The sequence below is a fragment of the Oryzias latipes genome, chromosome 7 (assembly GCF_002234675.1).
Source record: "Oryzias latipes chromosome 7, ASM223467v1".
NCBI lineage: Eukaryota > Metazoa > Chordata > Actinopteri > Beloniformes > Adrianichthyidae > Oryzias > Oryzias latipes.
This window is the reverse complement of record NC_019865.2, coordinates 24,406,329-24,428,809: the sequence shown is the minus strand read 5'-3', so window position 1 is coordinate 24,428,809 and position 22,481 is coordinate 24,406,329. Positions and strand designations below refer to the sequence as shown.

Here is a 22,481-nt window from a genome sequence, read left to right as displayed (position 1 = left end):
CTCGATGACGCTGTGCGCTTTAGAGCATAGATAACAAAGAGCGTGCTGTGTTTTTGTGCAGTGTTTATACTTTCACTTTTAATTGTGATTCTAAACAATAATTGTGAGGATTCCAGCAGTATATTTCATTTATGTTCGAGTAGGGAGAGAAAAAAAAAACGTTTTTCTTGTAAACTTCTGAAGAGTTGGAGTAAATCCTAAACTTAGAAACACACGTTCAACAAACCTATGGGTTCAAATAAAATCTGTTTTATATTGACAAGAAAAAAGCTGAATAAAAAAGAAAGTTATATCAATGTTACGAATATTTTTTTTCTCTCAAAATCAGAACTACAAACTGAATTTGCAACAACACTATAGTAATCTGGAGATCTTATTGACCGACACAGACTCCGTCAATGACTCAGTTTACTTCAATTTTTTTTCATTTGAAATTTTGTTATTGATTCCATCAAACTCACTGCTTGTGACTATACCAGGATTGAAGACACTAATGAATGTTTTATATGTAAACACTTATATATATGTATATTTAATTTGTATTTGATGCATCAAACCCATTCATTGCTGGAGCTGCCTTCATTCAAGGTTTAAAGTAGGATATAACAGAGACACCCTTCTATGAGGTAAGGTAACTGTCAAGAAAAAAAGACACAGTTGTGCACAAATGAATACCGTGTGCACAACTATGCAAAACAACACAAAACCTTTTTTTACGTTTGACTTGTCTGTTTTGAATATGAAATTTCTGTTTTTATGAATGCAAAATGTTAGATTACTGTCAGAAATATGTCACGGGGTCACAGGCCTTTATATCAAGTCACTAGACATCGGTTGAAGTGCGCGTGTGTGTAGACTACAACCGATCTAGCTCACTTATTTTTGTTATTTTCCAATCATTTTCTTAAGCCGCTAAATTCCTTTTGGGGTGACGATGCTGCAGGAGCCTGTCCCGGATACTGTTGGGCGTAGGCGGGGTACGCCCTGAATAGGTCCAGGGGCTTGAGCAAAAGCCCCAGCCTACCCCAAGAGGCTGGATGGCTGGCAGGAGGGAGAGCGATGGCAGAGAGGCGGGGTCACCCCAACCGGCTACTTGGGCGCTTTTGTCATTTTTGTTGTCATTTTGTTTCATCATTCTCTTATCGTCTGGGTTTTTTTTTTGGCAAACATGTACTTTTTTACACTGAATGAGAGGCATTCCTGCTGCATCTGGATCTCCTGACCTGCAGGTGCATTGCAGCTGTTATCACCTGGTGGCAACAAAATGTGTCCAGAGATCGCTGTTACTATTATTATCTGTTTTTATTCAACAGAGCTATGGTAACAAAATAATGTCCTTGCTATGGCATCCATAACATCCTAAAAAGTTCTGTTCCATTTTAGTTTACTAAATGAGCCTAAATACGGCACACTTTGTCGTTTCGATGTTTTAGGACTCAATATAAATGCCCGTGACTACGTAACATATTACTGACAGTTAGTTAACAGGGGAAATTTCATATCAACGACAAGGGAGAGTCGTATTCAATACAGACCTATTAAACGTGAAACCGAATGTTGTAATCATGTTTTTTTTTTGGCAGAGTTGTGCAAAAAGTATGAGTTTGTGTGCTACTTCTTCTGCATATATTTATTTACAGTTACCCCTTCCCTTAAGTCAGTTTTTTTATTTTTATCTTTTTCAAAATAACAAGCAGGAAACTTTCAACAAACTGTCTTGTGTTTCTGTCCTTTTAAAACATATTTAATTTAAATATCAATCTAATTTTGTTTTAATAAGTGTCTCAAACTCTTCTCAGTTTGTTTTTATTTATACTCAAAAAACATGAGGAATGTGAGACTAACTTTTGAAAAGTGCAAATGTTGTACAAGTAAAGACATGTAAAGTTGAAAAAAATTGTAGCCCTGGTTTTCCCAAACATTCATGTTGTGTTTATTGAGAAGTAACCAGGGTTTTTGCCCCATTTTTCATAAATTGTTCATCCAGCACTGAAAAACTAAAGAAATCAAAATCATTGCTATCCATGTCAAAAGCAAAGACACTGATACAGATAAACACTGAGAGACTAAATAAAGCTAGAAGTTCTTCAGCTTGGTCTTTACATCGTCTCTGAACAACACAAAACTATTCGTTTTTGACATTAAGTCAGACGCATTATTGACTCGTATGATGTTATGCTGGTGCATGTGTGTAAAAAGAAATGTAAAAAGAAGTTGGAAGCTATTATTATTATTTTATTATTGACGATAATGGAAAAATAGAAAAAGGACTGCTAAAGTGGCACGTGCTGAAAGTTAATTTTACGTTTTATTTTAGGCTAACAGCATGCAGCTTGAGCCAAAATAAAGGTTAGGAAGTCATGAAAAAAATAAATACCCTCTTGTGTTTTTTTGTAATACAGTAGTTAATATTCAGTGCGACAGGAGATTAGGTGTTTTCCGGTGTGAAATTCAACCGTTTCCAGGAAATGGTCAGATGAAATAAAAGGGGAGGGGCGGAAGTCCGACTCCCGCGTGACTACTCCTCGCGACGTAGACGCTTTGACTGAAGTCAACCCGTAGAGCCGCTCAAAAGCCTGTCATCTACGAGCGCGTGCGGACCGGACCACTGCACACCATGAATTTCCTCGCAGCTCTTATCCTGACAGTTGCTTTGGTGAGTTCGCAGATTCAATTATTTAACATGCTGTAAAAGTATATAAATATTCCAAAAATATTTTATCTGTAGTCAAACTTGTGTTTGTAAGTCGTTTGTAACATCGTTCTGGGATCATTTCCGGATGGTCCGTTCCTAAATTGCAATAGTCCCGTCGAAATTCTGTGAAGTCGCTGCAGAGGAGTAGCCGCCGTGACTTCACCTACTTTCAGTTTCGATTTGACTCGATTGGCCTAAGGTTGAAATGGACTTTCGGTGAGTTAAAAGCTGGTCAACTTGAGTTATAATAAGCTAAGACCCAAAAACTACAGTGAAAGATTGAAAGTCAGTACTACTTGCTGCTGTTTGTGGCAAAAAGGGGGGGTGGATTTTTTGGGTACTTTCCACCAAACCCCTGACAGTCCTGCAGAGAGGAAGTGAGCCCTCTCTCTGCGCTCAAGGGTGAAGTCAGGACAGCCGCTCATGTGATGTTGTCGGTTTTTCAGGTGGTGGACGCTGAGGACCTCCACTGTGATCCAGATACCCAGTTTGAACAGGGTGGAGAGTGCTGCAAGATGTGTCCCCCAGGTAACCAAGCACTTTGCTGCACACACACACACACACACACACGCTAAAAATGTCCAGGAAATCTAAAGAAAACACTAAAACTTAACTTGGAGTTTAAAAAAAACAATACCACTTATTTATAGTTTCTGCAGAGCAGCAGTACTTTATTAGAAATTCGCCTCTGAGTTGTTGGTGGGACCATGGCACGGAGCAACCCCGCCCCCCTTTCCTCCCCATTGTCGAGAGCTCTCTGTTTACAAGCTCTCCTTATGAAAATAAGTGTACTTGTTTTCTTATGAAAATGGTGTACATGTTGTTTCCCCCATGTTCTTGTGGCATTTTTGTGATACTAGTGGACATATGTAAAGAAAATAAATCTTAAAATTGCATTTCTAAGGTTTTTACGCCTAAATGGCTCCAACATTGCTCGCCATTTTTGTTGCTCTGCTAATGTTAGCATTGAGCTGTGAGGGGCTGTAAGCCAGTGGGAGCGAGTGGGTGATGGGAAGTGGGGGTTGGATTGCTTCACACAGTCTCTCCCACAATTCAGAGGGGAATTTCTAATCAACTACTGCCGCTCTGCAGAAACTATGTCTCAGAAAATGACATGAACGTGTTTTTATATTGACTAAAAACAACAAAATCATCAATAAAAGACCACATGGAACGGTTTCACAATAAAAGAGGATCGGGATGGGACTTAATATAGAAGCTGGAGTAAGCAATGACAAAACAAGTTAGATCTGGGTTTGAAAAACTTGCGTCTTTTTTTTTTTTTTTAATTAAGTGTCAGTTGTTTTTTGTTCCTCTTTTGTCCTTCCACTTCCTTTTAGCTTGTATCTGCATGAAAACATGAAAACGTTTCTGAACCTTCATCCGCTTTGATTTATGTTTAGTTTCCTTTTTTATTTTTTTATTTCCCATGTCTCTAGTTTAATGTCTGTAGCGTAAATATTTCAATGAAAATGTGTTATTGACCAGGCACTAGGGGTTAATATGCATTCTTATTTATAGATTTTTATTTTGAAAATTGGATATGCATTAAAAAAGTAGACTAAATTCATACATTAATGATCTACTTTTAAAGCTATTTTTTTCTTCTTCCAGTTTTCTTTTCCTTTTTAACTCAAGAATTCAACATTTTAGTTCTGAACGGTCTACCTTTGTTTAGTTTAAGTTACTACTAGTTGTGAGAAAAGTGTTTTTTAACCAAACAAATTCAGTTTTAAAAGAAGAAAATAATTCTTTTTAACAAATTCTTCAATAATTATTTACATTGAATCTACCCAGCCCTACCAAAAACCTCTTAATAGAAGTAAAAACTAAACTGTGTTTATGTCGTTTGATATAAATAAAAAAAAACAGATTACACTTTACATATTACTATTAAAATCTGATGATTATCAGAAAAAAACATAATTATTTATTTTTATTCTTTTCAGACTAAAGGGGCAAATATTCTGATCAATTTCTCCACATTATTGGATTATTTTTGTGATTGTACTGATAGAATAGCTTCAGATGAAAGATGCATTTATTATATTATAAAGTAAGATTTATATTTTAAAGTAAAAACCATAGTTTAATATGTTTTCCAATTAAAGTGAGAAGCAGAAGTCCGTTTGGATTTAGTTGAAAGTCACCAACTAAACCTGATTTTTGGGTTTCCAGGTCAGAAAATGCAGTCGTCTCTAGAGTCCTGTAGTGAACCTCACTGCCAGCCCTGCAGGGAGAATGAATACCAGGACAAATACACCAAAGAAAACACATGCAAACTCCAGCCCTACTGTGACCCCAGTGAGTCCTCTTGACCTTTCACCCCACGTGTTGCTATGAAGTTCACCGACAGAGCCCGTCCTCTTTCAGACAAGAACTTTAAGGAGGCGGTCGACATGAAAACAACCGTGAAGCATGTCTGCTCGTGTAAAGACGGCTTCCACTGTTCCAGCCGGGAGTGCATCACTTGTGTGGCTCACACCCCCTGTGGGGTGGGGTCCGGAGTTCAAACTAAAGGTACACTTTCACATTAGGCCTGCAGTTTTGTAGAGATTTTTGTGTGTTGGAGCTGTTTCTTGAAGTCATTTTTGACTTTCAGGCAGCCACATGTCTGACACAGTGTGTGAAGAATGCCGACACGGAACGTTTTCCAATGAAAGCTCCGCTGAAGACGCCTGCTGGACGTGGACAGAGTGAGTGTTCATTTGGCCTGGCCCAAAACTCATCTGAGCCGCGGTCCGCCTTAAACACCCAAAAGGTCTTGTGTAGTTTGTCGATGAGGCGGAAAGATCAAAGTAATTATAGCAGGGTCTGGGTAAATACCTAATTCTGATTGGCTGCGAGGTGTCCATTAAAAATTGATATTGAACACCAATCAAAGAACTTCCAGTCAAATAGCCTGAATGTTCTGTATATTGTGTCGCTGTAAACGGCAGTTGGTAACTGGACCAACAGAAACTCAGAATGTTCTTCCACAGTTCATCACAACAACAAGACGAGTGAGTGTCGTCTAAACATATTTCATGACCAGAGTAAATGGTGGATACAGTGGTACCTCGTTACATCACGGTTCACCTATCGTGGTCCCACACATTTTTTTCCATTGCAACTTTGTACATTTTGTTTTTTACAGGGCACTCTGTGCTGCACCCTGATTGGCTGTGGTCTCCTCCGTGCCGTGTCTCCTGTACAGAATGCGTTCAGTTTGCCACGTTTAGTCTTTGAGCACGATCAGATTGTGTAGCGAGGAGTTTTACAGCCTTAGATCATCTGAAATCCTGCTGCGTTTCACCTAACGCGAGTCATTTTTAGAACGTAACCCGCCGCGATAAACTAGGGATCGCTGTATACCACGGTCTGGATGACAACTTGGTTCTGATTGGCTGCTGGGTGTCCATTAAAAAGTGATGTTGGACTTTGTTTCATCTTCTGGAAAAAAGAAAACCTTAGGAGGTGAACTTTCCCTCTGAAATCCTTTGTGACATTTAGCACAAATACCACTTTCTTCCACTGGTTAGTCCTCATACAATAGATGTAGAGTCTGTAGCTGTTACCATGACAACGTGCCGTACCTCATATTAAATGTTCCACTTCTTGATAAACAACTTGCTAAACTAGTGTAAATAAGTGATTTAATTTTCAGTTATTTCGTAAAGGCAGTAGTCCAAAGCCGCTACGTTGATATGTTATATGTTAATATACATGGAAAAAGTGAAAAGCTGTGGTCTTGGTGTGAAGTTTTCACAGGTGTATCACAAATGAACCCTGTTAAAACCACAGAAGACGTACGAATAAACCACAATAAACAAGTAAATCAACGTAGAACATGAACCGTGCGTGGTTATTGTGCTGTTTATCCTCAACTCATTGGTGATTCGTGTGTCAATTACGTAGTTTTAACGTGAAGTGCGCCGTATACGTTATATAAATGTTATACAGCGGTGGGACATGCGTGAAAAGTCTGTTATACATACGTGAACCGGTACTGGAGAGTCAGAATTGCGTGTAAGCATCTCACAAGAATGACGCAGAATTGTGTAAGATTTACTTAATAATTGCTTATAAACTAAGTGAAATACGCATAAATGGTGTAACCGACCAAAAATTTTGAACAGCTCAAAAACGAATTCTCGTAAAAACCGATCCGCCAAAACCCTCAACAGACATCTGCGCACATCGACGAACACAAGAAAGGCTTGGTACGTGTATCACGCAGGTACCACGAAAAACCATAATTTTATACGTGGAAAATGCGCAAAATGTACGTAGTGGGTGTGTAACACGGCCTTAAGTGACCCCAGTATAATAATGATCAGAATGTCACCCATTCATTTCTGATGATGGACACCTCCACAGGTATTGTCCTCTACATAATTGGTGGACAGAATTCATTTCCCAAAGGTTAGAAAGTGTCCCATCATGATGTCCTGCTTTTCTTTATCTGGCCTGTGTTCTTTCTACACTTTAACTGTTAATCAGCATTCGGGTCTTTGGTCCTCCTCAAAAGCGCAGTGTGAAACCAAATCTAATAAAGCTGCCGAACTGAACTGTTGTAGTTTGAAAACCCTTCAGCTCTCCTCCAAAACTGCCATCAAAAGAGTTAAACACACAGATTCAGTAACCAGACCTTTCTTTACGTTTTCTATTGAATGTATCAAACAAGTGGACCGTCTGATGCGACGCTGCTGTGGATCGGTAAAGAGTTGCTTCTGTCTCTGCAGATGTGGGAGCGGGTTCTACGTTGAGAAAGCCGGAACAAATCGCTCCGACAACATCTGCGGTGAGTTCTGAGCTCGCGCCTGACTGTAAGGGTTTCTCACCTCAATGCTTCCTGCTGTCGGAAACCACACACAAACGGAGAGCGAAAGTGCTGCGACGGGCGTGTGCTACACTTTGTGGTTGGCAGTGTGGGAACAAAAGACTTCTCTGTTTACAACCCAAGCGTGTGCAGACACAGGGAAGGATGCTGTTATCAAATGAGCCTTTCCGTGTAAACTAAATTGGAAATAGGGGGGGGGGTTAAAAAAAACTGAGAGAAACAAGGAAATACTTGCAGACAAAAGTCAAAATCGGATTGCAGTTTTGCAAAAAGGATCACAATAACAAAGGTGAAATTGTTTATTACAGAATCATTAAAATAACATAATTAGTATTTTTTTAATGAAAAATGAACCTAAAAAAGATTTAATTACATTTTTAATAAGAAAGAATAGACGTACCTTTTTTCACGATGTTCCTTTGATATTTCTTTCCCTTCGGATTTTTTCAGGCATGAATAATGACATCATTGCTACAGTAATTCATCTTTTTTTCTCTTTCTTTGCAGCCAAAAATCGTGACCATGTGATAGCCATACTTGCAGTCTTCGGGGTCCTGTGTGCGGTTATGGCTGTAGTTGTCGTTCTTTGGTGTATTCACAAACGTACGTCCTCTGAAGGCTCTCTGGTGACATGTTTGAAGTTTCCATGATCAAAAATGTGTTTCAGCTCTTTGTGTTCTTTTTGTAGGACGATCAGGATCCATGAAGAAGAGTGCAAGGGTACGTGGGAGTTGTAGTTTATACTTTTGATTCTGTTTTTATTAGGAAAGGGATTTGCTCTTTTGAATCTCAAAAAAGTCAAACAAATTATAATTTACTGTTAACCATAAAGTACTTCAACAACGATTTAGCTACCCATAAAGAACCACTTCCAGTGAAAGGTCCATGTATTCTGTGGTACATGTGTGTTTCAGGTTAGATAGATAGATAGAGAGAGAGAGAGAGAGCTTTATTTATCCATTTGGGAGGTTCCCGCATGGAAATTGACATCTCCATCGCATACAGCACTGGTTGACATGCATAGAGGAAAAAGGAAAAAGCAGCACAGTGACTAGAAAAATTAGAAAGATAAGAACAGTAAGAAACAATTTGTATAGCTGTTAGCATATTCCAAAAAAAAAAGGTCATTCAGGCCCTAGCGCCCAAATCGCAAGATTTACACCATGTCGACAATTTGCCTTTTCCTGCTATAGTTGGCGGACGTGCTAGTAAACAGTGTAAACACTAGTCCAGAGTGAACAGCAGTCAAGAATGCGCGTTTAGTCAAACGCCTGGTGTGTACGTAACATCCGTTAGCATGGTTGTTTGCTGATGGTTCTGTTAGAGCAGTGTTTTTCAACCAGTGTGCCGCGGCACACTAGTGTGCCGTGGGAGATGGTCAAGTGTGCCGTGGAGAAATTGCCCTCATTAATCATTCACTGATCTAAAAACATTTCCCATCTCCAGGATATCAGCTCTTTGTTCATCCAAACAGGCCCTAATAAAACACTGAGTAGTTAGGAATATGAAAGATCTTAAAATTACTTTTTCTTTGTGTTTATTTAATTCTATTAAAGACATTTTGATAAGGATCACGTTACCGCGATTTACCTGCAGCTATGACAGTTTGCGGAAAAGTCCCGTCCCTTTAACTGTCTCCACCAATCATTCTTGAAGGCTTAATCACATGTCATCAGTCTGACCAATCAGAAGTGCTTAAAGTCTTCACTTCCTTGTTCTTAATTCTGCTGATAAAGTCGCTCAGTTCTAACAAAAATACCGGCTAAAGCTCTTCTTTAGCGATGTAGCTTTCCACAGAGTCCGGTGTCAGACCGTGAAACAAGTGGACAATACAATAAATCTCAGAGACGCCAGTCTTTCTGCAAGTTTTCGGCACTTTTCACACTACATCTCCCATGATGCATTGGCTTAAAGAGCCAGTGTCCCAGCGCACAATGAGTTGTCCTTGCGAAACGTCTTGAAACCCCAACAAACAAACAGTTTCTAAATTTTTCTAATTTAACTTTCATTTCATCTCTTAGAAAAAACAGCCGCAACTTCCTGCTTTTCCGGCCACAATTATCACAAAAATACACGTGAGATTGCGGGCGGGTGGGGTGGGGTGGGGGGGGGGGGGCTGTCGATCAATACAGACCATGAATTTCTGTTTTCCTTTTTTTTTTTTTTGGATGCTGGTGTGCCGCGGGATTTTTGTCAAGGTTAAAGTGTGCCGTGGCTCAAAAAAGGTTGAAAAACACTGTGTTAGAGGACGGCCTAGGAGATTTGTAAAGCACGAAAAAAGCCTGAAAATATGCAGCTTAAATTTACCTTTTTATATTTTTACCTTTATTAAAATTTTCTGTACATTGCTGGATAATTTATTTGTCAATTTAAATTTTTTTTAATATATAGTAACCAAAGACCATTATGCTATAATAACCAACATAATGCTATTATATAAATATATTTGTGTGTATATATATATATATATATATATAGATATATCTATATATTTATATATATATATATCTATAGATATATATATATGTATATATATATATATATATATATCTATATCTATATAGATATAGATATCTATATATATATAGATATCTATATATAGATATCTATAGATATAGATATCTATATATCTATATAGATATAGATATATAGATATATATATATCTATATATCTATATATATATATCTATAGATATAGATATCTATATATATATAGATATCTATATATATATAGATATATATATTAGGGCTGCACGATATGAGGAAAACTCGCGGTATGCGATATTGGTGATTAATATTGCGATAACGATATAAATTGCGGTATATAAACAAATAGCAAAACAACCAAAAACATCATTTCCATTTCACTGCAACAGTTTAAAAATTATACTCCAAATGACCCTCATCGACGTAGGAGAAAACATCAAACATAAAAGGGCTCATCTGATTAATCAACAACGTTAACGGGTCCTTCCGATTGGTTAAATGCATAGATGGATTTATTTGATTCATTAAATACTTCCAGCTACCATGAGTTTGTTTTAGCACATTTAAGGTAACCATTTATTGCGATTTTCGCCGTCTTTTGCGGTATGCATATTGCACAGCTTGATGTCGCGATAACGATAAATTTGCAATTTGCGGTATATTGTGCAGGCCTTATATATATATATATATATATATATATATATATATATATATATATATATATATATATATATATATATATATATATATATATATATATATATATATATATATATATATATAGTGTGTGTGTGTGTGTGTGTGTGTATATATATATATATATATACATATATATATATATATATATATATATATCTTAGTTATTCCTGGAGTGTTAGACCTAAAGCTGTGCATTATGGGTTATTGCTGTGTAAAAACCCTAACTGTGTTTTGTTTTGCTCCCTCAGAGTTCTATTGAAAGTCTGGGACCAGAATCGTTCACGCCCATCAGACAAGAGGAAACGAGGACGCCGGTGGAAACCGAGGACATCGGAATAACGGAGAACGGGAACTGCGTTGTCCAAGAGCACGGGAACGCCGTCAAGCTCTCCCGTCAGGAATCTCAGATGGACACCACGACTGAGCATTCAACCTTATTCTCCTCTTCCTCTGAGGGGAAGTCTTCCTGTGAGAGATTGAATTCCTTGTAAACACTTCAAGTACTTCAGGTGGCCACAAATTCCTGTGGCTACTTTGTGTCATATGTCGCATGGCGAATGCCGCCATCGACAGCCTCAGGAGCGGATGAAAGCGCGGAAAATGAACGAAAAGACGCCTCAACTGCTTCTAAAGACTAAACCCTTCATCTTTAGACGCCATCAGGATGTTAGACCCTGAAAGCTAACGGGATGTCCTCAGATGGACCAACACGCTGAAGATTTTTAGCAGCTTCCTCAATCACTGAAGACATTTGTTTGCATCCTATGTGAAAATCAGAACGTCTAAACCCACACCTAAGATACAGAACAATCAGAAAGGTTGCATGGACTACATACTGTCTAAAGATGGTTTTTAACATATTTATGTAAATATAAATTATAGACTAAAGCTATGACTGCAGTTCATTTAGGTGCAAGGATCCATGACTGTAAATTTCGTTTTTATCCTATAGATCAGAATGTTTGCATGTGGTTCCTGTCAGCTACATTAGAAACCTAAACCTGATTGTGTTCTTTTGACCTATGCACTATTTTTACATTGTTTGAAAGTTTTGTTCTTGTTTCTGGTCATCTTTTATTAAAAATGTTGTAAAAGTGGACTGCTGACATTTCTGCTCCTGGCCACAAGATGGCGACAGAGACCCACTTAAACCAGGTTTCATTTTCTAAAAACAAAGCAATGACAAATAATATGGAGAAAGAAATCCAACAATGCACAGCCAATTATGAAAAATGCATAAGCATCACTGACACATTTTAATATATATGTAACCCTTGTGCTACCCTAGGCATTTTAACATTGGGAGTTGGGTCATCTAGACCCACTAGACAGTGCTCTGAACCTTTTTTCTTCAATGATTTGTGATCTTCACTGGTGTCCATGGATTACATGAAATCTTTCCACCTTTATCCACCTTTGTCATGGTAGGGAGAACACGTCAATGTAAGGGTGGGGTCATCTAAGATAGCACAAGGGTTAAGTGTGACAAAAGCAACAGACCCAAAGCATGCTGGAGGGGGGCATGGGGTCTGATGAGTCAGGGGTCCGAGCTTCAGCAAAATGATGAATGACAAGTCCAAAAAAAACCTGGAACTGTCTGACCTGGTTTAGAAGAACTTGGGAGAAAAGGGAAGCAAAACAAATATTGACAACAGAGTAAAGACAATAACTGTGGAAAAACAAAGAAATTCTATTTCAGAAGGAATGACATGTTATCAAATCTGTCATGTCAGTTAGAGGTAGGAATTGTAGGAAATCAATAAAATAAGAAATACTTTTTATTGACATGATGTCTAGTGACGGCATTTGATTTCCTTTTTTTCAATCATGTCGATTTTACTACTTGGAGATGATGTTTGTGACTCAGCAAAAAGAAAAAACCTGGAAACCTTTTTTAAAAAACAGTTCCCGTAAAATTTTATTTAGAATTTATGTAATATTGTGTTGAAAGGCTGCACTGTGGAGCAGTGGTTAGCGTTTGCCTCACAGCGAGAAGGCCCTGGTTTGAATCCAGGCTGGGTCCTTTCTGTGTGGAGTTTGCATGTTCTCCTCATGCACGTGTGAGTTTTCACTCCAGCTTCCTCCCACAGTCCAAAACACTTTTTATTGGTTAATTAGTGATTCTAAATTGTCCCTAAATGTAAATGCGATCATGTTCCCCCGCAACTGACTGGCAACCTGTTCAGAGTGAACCCCGCCGTCAAGCAACAGGTGCTAGGAAAGGCTCCAGCACATAGTTAGTATAGATTGTTGCAGTTACACATAGTGTCCACAGGGAGGTGAAAAAGTGTCATATTTAGGCCCTTCGTAAAAAAGCAACAACAGAAAAAGGTTTTTTTTATGGTTAACCCTTGTGCTATCCTAGGCATTTGAACATTAGGAGTTGGGTCATCTACACCCACTAGACAGTGCTCTGAACCTTTTTTCTTCAGTGATTTGTGATCTTCACTGTTGTCCATGGATTACATGAAATCTTTCCACCTTTATCCACCTTTGTCATGGTGGTGAGAACATGTCAATGTAAGGGTGGGGTCATCTAAGATAGCACAAGGGTTAAAAATTTGTGTTTCTGTCAAATATATTGGTTCAGATCGGAGTTTATGCCTTCTTATTATCCTTGAGAGCTAAAATTCGCCCCCAACCCCACCTCCATTTTTAAATAAATCGAAGTTACTTTTTTGACACCCTGTGACCCTTGTGCTATCCTAGGCACTTTAACATTGGGAGTTGGGTCATCTAGACCCACTAGTGCTCTGAACCTTTTTTCTTCAATGATTTGTGATCCTCACTGGTGTCCATGGATTACATGAAATCTTTCCACCTTTATCCACCTTTGTCATGGTAGGGATAGCACGTCAATGTAAGGGGGGGTCATCTAAGATGGCACACGGGTTAAAACAGTTCAATTTATGGGTTATTTATATGAGAACATATTTTGGGGGTACTTTTTGAAGCAATTCTAATGGTTGGGTTCATAGTAGTTTAATTTTGACCCAGATTATATTTTTTTTCTGGGTGAAACTTAGTCCATTTTTAGCCTCAGGGTTTGATTAAAAACAATCCAACTGTGAGGTCATTTTGAACTGAGGGGTTTTTCTTTGTCAGCAGTTACATTATATCTCAAAAACCTTATCAAACACTGAAAAAAAACTGTAATTAAACTTTAATCTAACTTCGTTTACGACAAGCACTGACGCATGCGCGGATAACCCCGAAGAAGCCATTAAACCCCGCTTCCACACATCCAAACGTCCAAAACACAGTTTCCCTGCAGGTTTATTTTATTAAAAATAGTTTTTGGAAACAAAGAAAAGCATAATTTACATTTTACTGCTGGAAAAAATACATTTATTTACAGAGAACAGTCGCTCCATCTTTGGTGACTCTGTGGATTCTTAAAAGTTCTTTCGGAACTCCTTCTTGAGGTTCAAAGGTTTGTTAAAGTGCTAAAAATGTGGAGAAAACAGTCTGGAAACTCCTGGTCAGACCATCTGGTGATGGCTGTAATAGGATGGAAGGAACAGTCCGCTCCGTGACGCCCAGTCCGCCCACAGCTTCCCGGCGGGGTGAGGAGCGCAGTCCGCGCCTTTACGCGCTGTTTCTGATGTGGCTGTTTCTGCCAGAGACCAGATCTTGGGTTTCTGACTCCCAGCGGCTCCTTTGCTCTCCTCCGCCGCGCTGTTGAGGAGCGGAGCGGTGCCCTCGACCTTCTTATCGAGCTCAGTTTGATGGTCCTCGCTCCGCTGCGGCGTCTCCAAACCCGCGGGCGCATTCTCCTCTGCGCCGCTCCGAGGCTCCGCGTCACGCTCCACCTCCAGGTGACCTTTCTGCAGGGGGCTCTCCTCTTCGTCGCTCTCTGCCTCCTGCTCATCATCCTCCTCCTCGTCCGACTTGCCCCTGGACGCCCAGCTAACCCTGTTCTCCTTCTTCAAGCGGCGCCGCGCGTTGGCGAACCACGTGGAGACCTGCGTCAGGCTCATCTTGGTGATGATGGCGAGCATGATCTTCTCGCCTTTAGTCGGGTAGGGGTTCTTCAGGTGCTCGTTCAGCCAGGCCTTCAGCGCGCCGGTGCTCTCCCGGGTGGCCACCTTTGCCACCCTGCCGGGATCCTCTGCGCCACCCGGGCGGTAGGGAGGATAGAAAGCGCCTCCGTGCGCCAGGAGCGCGTGGTGGTACGGAGAGGCGGCCTTCAGCTCGAAGCCGTTGTTCTGGAAATTCATATCAAAAGGACAAAAGGTCAAATTGAGCCAGTCAGACTTGGGGTTATTTCTTATTTTGGGGGGAGAAGTGCCGCCTCACCATGTGCGTCATGTGCCTGTGGTGCGCGTAGGGGATGAAGCTGTATCCCTGCAGTCCAGAGAACGGTACGGGAATCCCAGCCGCCACTGCGGCCAGCTGCGGCTGCTGCTGGACACACGGGGGACCCCCCAGCAGCGGAATCTGATATCCGCTCGGCATGTTGACACTCCTATCCAGGAAAAAGTTTCCAAATCCGACCTGCGACGCGGGCATCCTTCCGAGCGTCCCAGCAACTTCCAAATTGGCGAACCCCAACCTCCAGGGCCTGTTTTTATACACCCAGCTGCTCGCACATGTGTGCGCGCGGGTGGGGGCTCATCGGGTGGGGTGGGGGTGGGGGTGGGGGGGTTAACACCATTGACTGTCAGCTGCGTTCAAAAGACCTGCGGCTTTCACAGGCAGCAAATCCCATCAAAGACGCTCCTCGCTGTTCCTTTTAGTGCGCTTCTCTTGGAAATGAGAGTTTCTCCTCCAACTCTGGACTGAAAGCAAAACCTTTGGAGGCGCAACCGAAACCTGCGAACCATCTTGGATCTTTGTAAACTTTTAGCAAATGCGTAAAAGTTCGCAAATGTTCTGAGATCATCACAGACTTCTGTGAGTGGAATATACAAACACCCAAATGAAGTTAGGGGACTGCGCATTGGTTTGGTTGGTTTTTCGCACGTTTTGAAACATGTATAATTGGGTTTCCTGTTCGTTTGATCTCAATTTTCTGACACTTTTTGCGTCAAAACCTGCAGAGAAATCTGCGGAAAAGCAGCCAAACATCAGATCCCTCCCACGTAGACTCCCATTGCCATGACTGACATTCATGCATCTCATGCATTTTCTGCCAAAATGATAGAACGCAATGATGAAACGCATCACAGTCACGAAATTATGCGTGAAAGCGAGTTTCACGCACGCGTAAAAACCTCCCGAAAAGTTTTGCTGATTCCGGATTTCCTGCAGGGATTTCTGCTCCGTTAACGCATCCCAAACCAAGGCCGCAACAAAGCGCGCAATTCAGAGTAATCAAATGGCTCTAATTAAACGAGGTGAAGTGAAGCAAGTGTTGACTAATGTATATGATAATTGCGCGATAACAGATGCGCGCGCCAGTGGGTCACAGATAAGAGAGGATTATTCTTGCGCGCGCGTCCCCCCCGTCCTGTCCTTCAGAGGAGGCCTGGTTCAGGTCTGGACGCAGGAGCAGCTTTTTATGAACAGCTGCAGAAAACCAGTTAAAAAGCAGCAGAGTCATGGTGTGGTGACTCATCAAATTACGAGGTTATTAACGTCTTTCACACATGTAGGATAAACTAGTTTGACATTTGCTTAAATGGTTTTGTACTTTGTAAATCTTTCATGAATTATTATTTTTTGTTTTATTAGTTTTTAAAGTTTCCAAAAAAAAATAAGTTATGGATCTGCGCAGATGCCGTTTTATGTTCAGTATTGTTGCCGTAAATGCAGAAATACCTGAAGAATCTGTCAGAATTAGCTAATTGCCATCAAGAATGTTGCTTTATTATGTATTTTGACTTTATTTTCTACTCTTTTTGCTCCATTTTGCTAAAAGATGTGCAGGTCAAGCAACAGACTTTAAATAAAATCTTCAAATGAGTTATTTTATAAAAGGGTGTTGGACTTAAAATGTGTTTTTGTTTGTTTGTTTGTTCTAAGATTAAACTTTGGAAAAAATAAAAAAATTACTAATGTAATTTGACACAGAAACAAGTTCTGACAGCTGAATGTCCAAAGCCTCGGTGTTTACTGGTTTTCTTCTATTTCTTTTTTTTTTTTTTTGTAGATTTTAGAGTAAAACAGTTAAAGAAAACAAAAAATGATGTTCTAATGTGATTTCAGCTGCCAGCTTTTAAATATATTTCAATACATATCCAGTATGTGCAGTTTTTTAATTAACGTATAAGAAAATAATTCTCCTAAAAAATCAGGGATTTTCGTTTGGATTTTTGAATGAATATTTTTGTCTTACAGAAGAAAAAAAATCTGTTAAAGCAAGAAAAATTACATTTCTGTTTCTATTTTCTTTACAAATTTAGCCAGATATCAGTGTAACCCTTGTGCTATCCTAGGCACTTTAACATTGGGAGTTGGGTCATCTAGACCCACTAAACAGTGCTCTGAACCTTTTTTCTTCAATGATTTGTGATCTTCACTGGTGTCCATGGATTACAAGCAATCTTTCCACCTTTGTCATGGTAGGGACAACACGTCAATGCAAGGGTGGGGTCATCTAAGATAGCACAAGTGTTAACTGACATATATTTACCCCCCAAAAAGGAAAAAAAATGTCAATGTTTGTGTTTTATTCTTGAAATCTTAAAGTTCTAATTTTCTCAGATATTTTTCAAGGATGATTCACACATCAAGTATTAATTTATCTATTTGGTTGTTTGTTAGTATTTTACATAAAAAAGACATCATGTAACTTTTTTTTTTGTTTTCTATGCATTTTGTGATCCAAACCTCTGTATGTTTATACAGTGAATAAAAACTAAGTTTGAAAAAATATGAAAGCCACAATTTCGAATTGATGATGTTGAAATTAAAGTTTTCTTTATGGCAATGTAAGTTTTTCCTAACAGGTTTTGTCAAAAGTTGTGTTCTGATTTTAAGTCTTACATAAAAAGAAGTGTCTTCTCCTCATCAGGTGATATTTACAGCTCCTTTTCTGAACTTTGACCTTTGATCTCCTGACAAAAAGAAAAAAAAGAACAGAAACATTTGATTCTGTTTTTTTTATTTTTTGTGTGTCTTAAAGCCCAAATAAATTCAGGATTAATTCAAACGATCTGTTGGGTTGGAGTGAGGAAAAAAAAAAAGAAGCAAATAAGCAGAAAAGAAAACCTGGTGAATGTGAAGAGAAAGGAGGAATTCATGTGGGTGGGGTCCTTGTAGCCCAGAGCAAATTTGTCCAAGAGCAACAATGGGCCGAACGGAGTGCAAAGAGGAGGCAGCTTATGGTATCAGCGCTCCTCGTCTCTCCACACCAACGGCTCAGGGGCTGCTGCTGCTTTTGTCGGAGAATTTCCTTCATCCTCTTCCTCTTTTGGCAGCCCGGCCTCGGTGCAGGTGTTGTCGTCTCTCTGACGGCCTTCCGCTGTTTGCCGTGAGGATGTCGCTCGTTTACGGGGCGGGGGGGGAGGGAAGAAAAGTCACCAAATGGAAGACGACCAAACAGATAGCAGGAGATGCCACAGAGGATGGAGGGATCCGTATCCCCAGATAAGCTGTTCCCAAACGGTCCTCCTTTATCTGCAAATCCTGGCATTTTCACTCTGATTAGTGGATAACCAGATGGGCCCGCTGTTGGATTTAAATGCAGAAACTCAGTGCAAGTGCTTTGATGAGCGAGTCGGGGCAATGTTGAAAGGCGTGACCTCAATTACAGGCCGTCCCCTTTACCTGCAAGCCGACAAAAGGCCCTAAACGTGTCATTAGAGCAGCGTGAAGGAGGCCAAAGCTCAGAGGAATCCACACAACCTTTCACACCTTCCTCCCGCTTGTTCGTTTACCTTTGCTGCACTTCATTCAGGGGGGGGAAACAAAAATATTCAAATGCCTGCCGCAACATTTTTTTTTTCTTCCCCCATAAAGGAACGGAAAACCCGAAACATCATTCAGGTAAACAGCCATAACCGAATTCTGCAGAAACACAAATGGGAGATGTAAGCAAAGTGGGAATCTTATCAAAGCTCTCCCACCTACCCACTATTTAACCCCCCCCTGCTGCTGCCGCCTCAGGCCCCCTTCCACTCTTTGTCCTTTGTCATTACTCTTATCAGAGCCACTCTATCACTCTCTTAACATAGTAGCGGAGCTCAAACTACTTGCAAATGTAAGTCTGTCTTTGTTTGTGGGGGGGGTCCAGCTCCCTCCTGGGTGCAGCCTGATTGACGGCCCTCCACTGTGTGACTGACAGCCGGCGCTGGTTAGAGAGTGACAGCTGTTGCTGCCCTGCTGTCCCCCCCCCCCCAACACCTGGGGTTGGGGACTTGGTTGGTAGGTGCCCTGGTCCCCCAGAGGGAGGGGGGGGGGGGGGGTGGCAAGGTCAGAATCCTGGGTTAGCTTGCTAACGTCAGGGGGCATTGTTTGCCCGCCCATCCTACCTCAGGTGCGCTCGCCGTTCAGGTCAGCTTGTCAGCGTTGGCGCTGCATGAACCTGCTCCACATGTGTGTGTGGAGGCAGCAGATCCAGTTTACAGCCCCAAACGTTCCCCACAATCAGCCCTTTGTTGTTTTGGTAACCAAAAATATGCTCGAATGCTCAGTAAAGATGATAAATGCATAATACGTGCTGTATGAACGTTTGCTACGACCTGTCGCCTGCAGCATGCCTGTAGAAGAAAATGTCAACATTGTCGCTCTTCGGGCTCATCGAACGGTCTACGATCTTAAGCGTTTACTGCAAGCCTCTGGAGGATCCTACACCTCGATGTTCGTGGGACTCCAGAGTCACCAGCAGCCTCAAGCTTCATTTAATTGAAAAACAAAGACTTTTATCTTTTTGACACTTCAATAAAATTTGCATAATAATTTGGAACGCGCTGTGTTATTAGGTAATCCCCCCCAAAAACGTGTCATCACCAAGCATGGCACAGGTTCTCCAGCATCTGTCTGCAGTAGTTTACCCTGACATGTTATGAGGGTTCAAAAGAAGTTTGGTTTTCTATTCAAACTGTCCAGAATTGACTTCCAGTTCCTTTATGCATTTTCCTATGTCATATGTTAAAAGCACATTCACCTTAGGCTCCCAAAGGTGTTTCATAAGTAGGGTGTTATCTACTATATGTGTATCGTACTTTCTACGCTATAGAGCACACCAGATCATAAGGCTCATCGCCAATGAATGGTCTGTTTTTGCACCTGTAAGGTGCAAAAAAATATAAGGCGCATAACTATCTGCATTCACAGGAATTGTAGAACTTGTTTGTCACACGCTACACGTTAGCCACACTAGCATATTTACAATACCTGTAACCCCCAACTTAGTTTGCAACATGTTAAAAACAGACTAATACTGCTAAAACAAACATTACTGTGACTACGCAAACTCCCAAGTAACACGGGACACCTAAAAAAAAAAAAACACGCTGCTACATGTTAGTCTCATTTGTGTATTTACAACAACACCCAACTTTTTGAAAACCCTTCTGCTATCTTGTGGGGTCCAGATGACCCCACCCTTACATTGATGTGTTCTCCCTACCATGACAAAGGTGGATAAAGGTGGAAAGATTTCATGTAATCCATGGACACCAGTGAAGATCACAAATCATTGAAAAAAAAAGGTTCAGCGCACTGTCTAGTGGGTCTAGAAGACCCAACTCCCAATGTTAAAGTGCCTAGGATTGCACAAGGGTCATGAAAACAGACGAAGCACAGAGTACTTCTCAAAATTACTTCACCATCAGTAAAACTTTTAAGTGCAACTTATTTGTTCCAGATATGACTTTTTTTTTTTTTTTTGCTGGCGTTCAACTCTAAGACAGGTTTAAAAAAGTATTTTCAATGTTTTTAGGTTACTCCCTTCCAAATCCCACTCTGGATGTTTTGTTATATCATTTCTAATCTGGGAAATATATTTCAAACCATTTTTTAAACCATAAATCAATTCAGAGCTTCATTATTTTTTCCTCGTCTTACAACATCTGCAGCGCCGTCACCTTGACGCTATCAGTCATTCTGACCCAAAGGGTCAATTCGCTTCCATGTCCCTGTATGAAGCCTTAATCCAATTGACAGATTATTGTGAGGTTACAGTGCAGCCCTACAAAGCTTTGGGGGGAAGGAGTGAAGGGGAGCAGACAGCAAATGGTATGGTCCACCCCCTGCTGCTTCAGGTTCAACTTCACTTTGGGGTTGTCAAAACTCCAATTCTAGATCATTTTAAAGTAGAGTTGATGGCTGAGCTGCATCAGGTTGTACATTTATGCTTTTGCATAAAGATTTACAACAGCATAAACTAAGGTTTGTAGCTTTTTAACGGCAGTGCTGATAAAAAGCTGCGGCTACTCGATGCAAATGAGGGGGATTTAAAATGATGCGTTTCCTCTTTAACTGCATGGTTAAAACTCAGTCTCTCCTGGATCAGTTGCGAGGACATTTGCATGTGCAACCCTCTTAAAGATTTTTAAAGATTGGCAGTAAAGGGCGACTCTGAAGTACCAACACAAGGAAGAAGACAAGGTCCATTTTCTCCAAACGTTTAGAAAGCGAGAAGTTCACAGCGGGACGTTTGGTTCATCCTACAAACCAAGCAAAGGTCGATGGGTTGATGGGTGTGTTCACACAGACCTCGGCAACGCACGTTCATACAATATAAAAGGTCAATGTAAACGTACATAAATGCACGTTTTGGACTTCTGTGTTCATGCAAATCTATGCAAGTGTCTACGTACAAAACATGTGACCATTGAACGCACGTTGAAATTAAAACCTGGTCAGTCAGAGACTCGGATTAGGTAGTGGCATATAGATGGGCTAAATGCCTGATCAAGAACCTACATCGAGTGCGTTCTTGATCCCGCGTTACATGCCAGGTGTGTTCGTAGTTCATTACATATGCCATCCGAGGCCTCAGAGAGCGGCTAACGAGGTTATTGGGCATCTGTGACATCTACATTTTGGGGCCTGTTTTGGGAGACAAAAGTCAGGAGGAAGGACATGGGCGCTCTTGTGTTTTCCAGCTCCGGAGCACAAAGCCGAGGCAGCCGGCGGTGGGAGGCTGCGCTCTCATGGAAATGAGCAACCGAACCAACAATGCGGCGCCTAATCTCCTCAGAGAGAGAGGAATCAGTTACACAGCAGTATGCACCCCTCCATGCTTTTCATTAGAGGCCGTGTGCTATTGAAACACTCCCCTCCACCCCTCATCCCGCGCACACACACAACCCTCGCGTGTAGCCACAGGCCTTACACCCACCAGCTACAAGGTAGCCCCCTCAACAACAGAAGGGGTTGAAATAAGTGGGGCAGAGGGTGGTATGGGGGGGGATGATACAAGGCCTCAAAGCACGAGATTAGAGTTAATGTGCCCTCCCTGGGTTCTAATCTCTTCAGAGGGGGGACTTTGTTTGAGGGACTGGAGGGCAGTAAGATAAGTATCTATTACAGAAACTCCCTCTTATCCCGCCAACATCCCCGCTTCAAAAATGAAGCACAAAAACACTCGCCTCTGTTCCCCTCTGTGTCATCCCCCCCCCACACACACACACACAAGGAACCAAGTGCTGCCCCCTTTTCAGCTAAGCAGGAATTATGCTGTAAAGCTGTATAGAAAGCCGGCAGGGCCCATATTTACTCCATCTGTAGCTCCCAAAGTCAGGTGGCTAAAGTCAGATCAAAGGCGGCTTAAGAAAAACTTAACTTTATTGTGAAGAAGAAGAAGAAGACGATTCAAAGGAACCACCGAAATAGTTCCTGTTGTTTGTGGTGAGGAATGTAAAAAGAAAAAAAAGGACCAGGATA

The 22,481-nt window shown here is 40.9% G+C and overlaps 2 protein-coding genes across 3 annotated transcripts; one reads left to right on the top strand and one right to left on the bottom strand.

The window, feature by feature from the left end:
- Positions 1–2,510: 2,510 nt before the first annotated feature.
- On the top strand, positions 2,511–11,802 carry LOC100301586 (CD40). Of its 2 annotated transcripts, XM_011472913.3 has the most exons (9): positions 2,511–2,656; positions 3,142–3,223; positions 4,874–4,999; positions 5,069–5,215; positions 5,298–5,391; positions 7,420–7,478; positions 8,025–8,120; positions 8,206–8,237; positions 10,952–11,802. In XM_011472913.3, exons 1-9 carry the CDS (start codon positions 2,618–2,620, stop codon positions 11,192–11,194), a joined length of 918 nt encoding a protein of 305 aa, XP_011471215.1. In that variant the 5' UTR covers positions 2,511–2,617; the 3' UTR covers positions 11,195–11,802. The 2 variants fall into 2 exon arrangements, with proteins under 2 accessions (XP_011471215.1, NP_001153907.1); NM_001160435.1 differs by lacking the exon at positions 8,206–8,237 and having other exon boundaries at positions 2,618–2,656; positions 8,025–8,106; positions 10,954–11,194.
- A 2,135-nt stretch (positions 11,803–13,937) lies between these two features.
- Positions 13,938–17,049, bottom strand: LOC101160967 (iroquois-class homeodomain protein IRX-1-like). The gene is made up of 2 exons (XM_023956887.1): positions 15,003–17,049; positions 13,938–14,911 (listed from the first exon to the last, which is right to left on the bottom strand). The coding sequence occupies exons 1-2, from the start codon at positions 15,213–15,215 to the stop codon at positions 14,186–14,188; spliced, it is 939 nt and encodes a 312-aa protein (XP_023812655.1). The 5' UTR covers positions 15,216–17,049; the 3' UTR covers positions 13,938–14,185.
- Positions 17,050–22,481: the final 5,432 nt, after the last annotated feature.

Bases quoted from the DNA above. Each gene is read 5' to 3' on its own strand.
- LOC100301586 (XM_011472913.3), top strand. From the start codon at position 2,618: ATGAATTTCCTCGCAGCTCTTATCCTGACAGTTGCTTTG. The intron at 8,121-8,205 runs GTACGTCCTCTG...TTCTTTTTGTAG, and splicing joins TCTTTGGTGTATTCACAAAC to GACGATCAGGATCCATGAAG. The intron at 8,238-10,951 runs GTACGTGGGAGT...TTGCTCCCTCAG, and splicing joins CCATGAAGAAGAGTGCAAGG to AGTTCTATTGAAAGTCTGGG.
- LOC101160967 (XM_023956887.1), bottom strand. From the start codon at position 15,215: ATGCCCGCGTCGCAGGTCGGATTTGGAAACTTTTTCCTGGATAGGAGT. The intron at 14,912-15,002 runs GTGAGGCGGCAC...ATGAATTTCCAG, and splicing joins ACAGGCACATGACGCACATG to AACAACGGCTTCGAGCTGAA.